At 41.9% G+C, this 6,988-nt stretch overlaps 1 protein-coding gene across 1 annotated transcript; it reads left to right on the top strand.

The window, feature by feature from the left end:
- Positions 1 to 2,509: 2,509 nt before the first annotated feature.
- On the top strand, positions 2,510 to 3,463 carry LOC309401228 (olfactory receptor 6C3-like; the record flags this gene model as incomplete). Its single annotated transcript, XM_081970297.1, has 1 exon — positions 2,510 to 3,463. The coding sequence occupies one exon, from the start codon at positions 2,510 to 2,512 to the stop codon at positions 3,461 to 3,463; it is 954 nt and encodes a 317-aa protein (XP_081826423.1).
- Positions 3,464 to 6,988: the final 3,525 nt, after the last annotated feature.

The following is a 6,988-nucleotide window of genomic DNA, read 5'->3' as shown; positions in this document are numbered from 1 at the left end:
GGGTTTCACATTACTCAAATGCTTCATATCTGTCCGCTGATGAGATTTTTCTCCACTGATGGTGAAAATGGAAGGATTTACTATATATTCCTGGCAGTCATCTGGTTATTAGCTCTCTGTCTGAGAGTCCTTGAGGCCTCTTGGCTGTGCTAATGACCAGATGTCTCCAAAGGATATAAATGACCATTCTCCACCCTTCAGTCAGAACTGAAGAAGCTTCTTAGATGAAAAGTGAAACCTCTTCAAGTCAAACCAAGAAAAACCAGTTGCCCTTTGGAAAAAAGGACCCGGGAGACAACCATGATAGACCTGAAGCCATTTTGTCGACATCTTTAGGGCTTCCACAGTGAGGCCGGGTGGAGCTGTGGGAACATTAGTTGTGAGGTAGAGATAGCTGGGGGATGGGTAGCCAATATTCCATTCTTTCTCATGGGTGCCAAGGATGCTCGACCAGGTGTTGGAAGGGCATGGAACATTGCCAACTGGAGTTGGGACGGTGACCTGATTTGATGGACCTATGACCTGAAGGGCAGGGGCTTTGGACTTTGACTTGGCCATGGTGTGTGTGGCCTAGTCAACCTCCTTCACCAAGGTGGGGGGCATTTTGACTTTCTCCAGGTTCCAGAGGCTTTCCTCGAGCCTCTGGGAGGGTGAAAACTGTCTCCCCTAGGCCCCGGAGGCCCTCGAGAGGCTGGAATTGGGCCCATTTCCGGCCTTCCAGAACTTCCAGGAGGCCCGTCTTGCCCCCTCCCTGATTTTCCACGCAGGCGTTGCACTCACCTCACATCCAAAATGGGCTGCGTGAGATTCCTGGGAGGGGCAGAGTGGGGTGGGAGGGGCAGGGTGGGCGGGGCCAGCCAGTTGTGGAATTTGGAGGTTCTCAAAACTAGCCATAAAATTAGCTACGGGTGATCCCAAACCTGGGTGGACCTCTAGCAGTCCACCCCTGGTCTTTAGGAGAACTAAGGCAGAGCCTATGTTGTTTGATTTCAGGCTATTCCCCAATTTTGAAATTGTTCAATGAATAAGAATTACCACTCAAGAAGGGACATTAGGATTTGCTCATTATCTATAGGTGGAAGTTCTCAAAAAGTTTCTCTCTGGATTCTATAGCCTTGAGGTGATTATAGTAGTGGAGAAGTAACTCAAGAGACTGCTTCCCCCTTCCCTAAGAATGCCTAACAGAATCCATTAGGGACCTCAATGTAGCATTCTCTCCATTGCTTAAAGCAAATGCATCTTTTTCTCAGCTTCTCCTGGATGCCTTCTGCAGGTCTCAAGAAGAAAGCATTTCTTTGATGGAATCACACCTGCTGCCTTCATATCACCACACACATTCACCTTTTCTTTTGTGCATGTCAACTGAACAACACTAGCATTTTGCAGTTGTTGTTTTTTTAAATAAAGGTTTCAACTGATGTTTGGTGAAGAAAATCCCATGGACACCAGGATTCTAAAACCCCCATCATTCCATATCTCTCTATTTTAGTACTCCAAGACTGAAGAGATATGAAAAGTGAGTATGTCTTCCAATTTCCTAGAAGGGCAAAGATGTCTTAGCTTAGGAGGCCAATCAATTGCGTGAACTCTTTTAGAAATAGGAATAGGAAAGTTCTTTATTGGCCAGGGGTAATTGGACACATAAGGAATTTGTCTCCGATGTGTAAGCTCTCGGTGTACATACCAGCAACGAAGTGGGAAGTCACAGGTCATAAATCATAAGATATAAACAACAAGTGATAAAGGATGAGATACCAATGCTAGAAGGTAGAAGGAAAGATGAAGAGATGAGAAAAAGGGGAAGATGATTAAACAGTCAGTTGTCCGAAATGGTGTAGGATCTCCTGCTTAAGCCTAGAGTTGGACGGAAGGATCTTGAAAACAATGCAGCTCTACTACATAAGTGATAAAAATATGACTACAAGTGTAAATTAAAAAAAAAAAACATATGTGTAATCTAGAAGTAAAAGTTCTAGATTCTCTTTAAAATATATAAAGTATTCCATAAGATTTTACTATAAGATTTGAAATATAACCATGCCCTTTCAGTAGTGCAGGATAAAAATTACATTTTGAAGGTGTTGGAAGCTGAAGTAGAAATAATTCCAATTAACATTTTTTTTCTGGTGGATTTGTTTAATTTGGTTCATATAACTCCATTTGAAATGTTGCATTTCATTATTGGCATTCCTTTTCTGAATTTTGTAAAGCTGTTAGGTGCATTTTACGCCTTCTAAAATCCTTAAGTGGTTTATTTCTTATTATTATTTTTGCTATGCCATGTTATAGATTATTAGCTCCCCCAGAAAGGGAAGTTTTATTTTGTGGAACCAGAGATGGAAAAGTCATCTTCAGGACACCGTTAATCTAAATAAATTGCATCACATCCAACTTTTATACGTAGAGTAGCCTTTTCAAGGCAGGAGTGCAGTTATTCAGCTGAATATTCACACTAAGTGGAATCATTGTTTTCCTCTATTGAATTCCTGATCAGAGTTCTATCGTAACCATGAAAAGTAACGAATCGAGAATCAACGAGTTCATACTTCTCGGCTTCACAGATAGTCGGAGGCTGCAGCTCCTGTTTTTTGTCATTCTTCTATTTGCCTACTTTTCCACAATTACTGCAAATACTGTGATTATCGTCTTGGCTAATATAGACTACCGACTACAGACCCCTATGTATTTCTTCCTCTGGAATTTTTCCCTTTTGGAAATTGGATTTACAACTGCTGTCATTCCCCAAACTTTGTCCCATCTTTTGACGGGCCACAAAAAGATTCCTTATGTTGGTTGCATGATACAGTCTTTCATGTATTTTCATCTGGGGCACACAGAGTTCTGCCTCTTGGCTGTCATGTCCTACGATCGATACCTGGCCATCTGTAACCCTTTACACTACCCGTCCATCATGCAAAAGAGTTTATGCACCTTGCTGGTTTTCTGTTGCTGGATTGGAGGCTTCCTACTCATCATCGGTTCCTTTGTGATCCTCCTACAAATTCCAATGTGCGACTCAAACATCCTGGACCATTTCTTCTGTGACTACACACCATTGATCCAACTCCTATGTGGGGACACGGGATTTCTTCAACTTTCTATGTTCGTCACCGCTGTGATTTCTTTGCTGGGGACATTGAGCATTTCAACGGCTTCCTACATCAACATAATTAAAACCATCTTGACTATCCCATCTGCTACAGGGAGAAAGAAAGCTTTTTCCACCTGCGCCTCTCACTTCATTGTGATGTCTATCACCTACGGGAGCTGCATCTTCCTTTACATCAGTCCATTCCAGGCAAGCAAAGTGGAGTTTGGCAAAATAGTGGCCATTCTCAACACGATTGTTTCCCCTTTGCTCAATCCTTTCATCTACAGCTTGAGAAACCAACCAGTTCAAGAAGCCTTCAAAGATCTGTTGAAACAGGTTGTAGTCTTTATTAAAGGTCCAAGGAAAACCTGAGCACACTGTTCCTTGTGGACTTGGTATATCTTGATTTCTTGTTCAAAGGGATGAAAAAATATACTGTTATTTTGTACTTTGGAGTAGCATTTCCTATGGCCAAAGCTCTATGGTTAAACCTTCTAATTTTGTGGAATAACCATTGAAGTTGTCCAGCACTGAGAGGTCTGAAAAATGGGGTCTTCATGTTAAATTAGATTCATCTAAGAAGGGTCATCTTTTTAAAATCTCTTTCTTTTCCCCTAAATCTCAAGAGTAGAGAGAGATTTTTCAAAGTTGGGAGTTGAGGAAAGAGAATTTACTTGGGACACCTGGAAGCTTTAGATCATAGAGTTGTTGAGATCTGCTTATACATATGCCTAGTCAAAAGCTGTTCACAAATTAAAATATTGATCTGATTTTGAAGCCCTGTGTGATAAAGTTATTAAGAATAATAGACCTTCTCGAGCGTTGGTGATAATTTCTGCATAATTTGCCTTTACTTTGATTTGAGTCCATTGGGTCCTTCTTGGGTATTGTCACCCCATCCAGGGTGTCCAGGCACTGGGGCAGGACATTTATGGTATTAGGTCACCTGGGATGAAGATTCAAAGCTGGATAACATCAGCATCATGCCAAACTATCAGATTGCTTAATCCAATGGGCTCATGAAGATGTTAAACAAGAAGAGTGAACCTTGTGGCACCTCATAAAGTAGCAATTTTAAGCTGGATCTCTCCTCCCATCAACATCAAATATTGCCATGAAGTTGAACAAGACCTTTCAATTTATTAAAAACAACAACAACATGGGGCTGGTTGTAGATGGAGAGAGAGGGGGGGGAGAGGAAGAGAAAGAGAGAGGGGGTGGATCTGTACCTAAACCTCCTAGTGTATTTGAACTATGAATGAGATTTTGAACTCAAAGCTTCCCGTGAGGTCTCTCTTGGATGACTCCTCAGGAGCTTCCTTGGAGATTGGCTCAAGGGAGGATGAGCTCATTTCTGGCACATTAGGAACTGGGTTAATTAATGACTCTCAATATTCACCCAAAATAGATTTACTGGGGGGGGGGGGGGGGCAGCTTGCAGGGGCAGATGGTCAATGGAGGAGGAGTTGCCCTCTGTGGTGAATCCGAGAGCAAGCAAGGTAGAGAAAAGACAAGAGCAATGGAGATCTGCCAGATTATTCATGAGAAAGTCCCTCCTGCAGTGGGGGAATCAATTTTTTTTACTACTGGTTCTGTGGGTGTGGCTTGGTGGGCATGCCAGGGGAAGGATACTGTAAAATCTCCATTCCCTCTCCTCTCCAGGGGAAGGTTGCTGCAAAATCCCCATTTCCTCCCAATCAGCTGAGACTTGGGAGGCAAAGAACAGATGGGGGCAGAGCCAGTCAGAGGTAGTATTTACCAGTTCTTCGAACTACTCAAAATTTCCTCTACCGGTTCACTAGAACTGGTCAGAACCTGCTGAATACCACTTCTGCCTGCCTGTCTTGATGGGCTGCATTGGGAAGTTATTTATCATGGCAGGCAGAGCGGGGCAGTGCTGGGAACAATGTGTTCGGTTTCTGGCTGTGTGGGTTTTTTCCTCGTGCTTCCTGCTGAGCGTTGGAGACTCTGAATGTCTTTTGCCAAGTGACCCCATGTGGGGGTATCTCAGTTTGGCCTGGTGGCTTAAGTTTGTTTGGTGGACTTATTTGTTGGAGCAACTTTCCATTTTTAATGGACTATTAGCCATCGCCTTGTGGACTAACTTGGCCTGCTTGTAGCTATATTTATTTGGGACAGTTCTGAGGCTGGGTGAAGGGAATTGCTGGAGAAAATCAATAATCTCTCTCTGTGTGTAAGTGAGTGAGTAGGGCTGTTCTGACCTAGGCTTCCGCAGCAGCATGAAGCCAAGTCATCTTCCTGATAAACCCCTTTTATTTATTTTACAGTGAATTCCTCTCCAGCAAAGTCCAGGTCCATATAAGTTCCCAATTACTGACCTTTATCAGGCTTGGAGAGCGGCCAGGCCAATATCTTTCAGATGCCGCAAAACTTGGCAAGAATGTAGGAATGAACGAATTGCCTCCTGCAAACTCCACTCCCCTTTCGCTCCTCTTTTATTCCCCATGGGAGGGGACATTCCTCATCCACCTGTGGCCACACTCTCAAGTTGACCTTTGTTTCTTAGCTGTTCCCTTCATCTGCCAACTCTGTGCATGCTCACACTGGGAACAGGCTCCAGCTGTTCATCTGCCTCACTGATTTCTGACTCTGAAGACAGCTGACAACTGTCAGATAACCTTGGCCCCATCTCTGCCTCCGACACAGAGCCCTCATCAGAGCCTACCCCAGACTCCAGGACTGGCCCATGTTCCTCCAAATTTGCTGCCAGCTCTGCTGGCTTCTGTCAGGCTACAACAGCAAGTTGGACCACAGTAAGTCATTGATGAGCACTAAAGTTGAAAGAAGAATTCCAAGAGGTTGTAAGTGGGGGGAGGGAATTGACACACCACAGCACAAAACTACAATTTAATGCCAACTTTCAAGGATGCTTCAGCTGAGGTTTGGATGGGAGAACTAAGGGCTCCTGAAGGCTCTTTGTGCAAACCTAGAGAAGAGTATTCCCTGTTTTATTACTTCAAGCCAGAATCAATAGATAATGTGAGTATATGGTAAAAAAAAATTCCCAGAAAGCAAAGATATCTTTACTTAAAAGAACCAGTGAAGTAACTTAACTAAATCCAAATAATGTAGTACAGACCACAGGGAGATACTACTGTGTTTTCCCCAAAATAAGACAGGGTCTTATTTTCTTTTGACCTCTGAAATAAGCACTTGGTCTTATTTTCGGGGAAGTCTTATTATTTTTGAGGTGCAGGAAGCAGTGAGCGTGGTCACCTCATGGCTGCTGCTGTGTTGCAATATTTTCAGGGAAGGCTTATTTTGGGGGGGAGCTTATTTTAGCACATGCACTCAAAAGCCCAATTGGGCTTATTATCCAGGGAGGTCTTATTTTGGGGGAAAACAGGGTAGATTGTGAAGAAATGGATAGAGTGACATTGAAAATCAAACAGAAAGAAGACATAGAATATTATCAAACATTCATTTTGAATTTATTTTACCAATGTTTGCAAAAAAGGGTGTGGACATTAAGAATATAAATTTGTATTGTTAAGCAAATTAAATACCCAAATAACAAAATGTTTATTAAGCACTAAGAGATGTATTTAATAGAAAATCAATTAAAAAAGAAAGAAAGAAAGAAAGAAAGAAAGAAAGAAAGAAAGAAAGAAAGAAAGAAAGAATAGAATAGAATAGAATAGAATAGAATAGAATAGAATAGAATAGAATAGAATAGAATAGAATTTAGACCTGATCCCCTTTAATTGTTTGAATAAAGATTTTTTAAAGGTCTGTCTACAATTTTCCAAAATGTCCATATTCATTTAAAAGAACCAAAAAGAATAGGAGATTTTTAGAAAGTATTTAAGGGCTGGGTCAGAAAAAGCTCTGGTCCACATTTTATTGTTTATTTACATAAAGTTTTATTAATGTTAT

Source organism: Natrix helvetica, assembly GCF_964273705.1.
Source record: "Natrix helvetica genome assembly, chromosome: Z".
Classification (NCBI taxonomy): domain Eukaryota; kingdom Metazoa; phylum Chordata; class Lepidosauria; order Squamata; family Natricidae; genus Natrix; species Natrix helvetica.
This window is presented reverse-complemented; position numbering and strand designations above follow the sequence as displayed.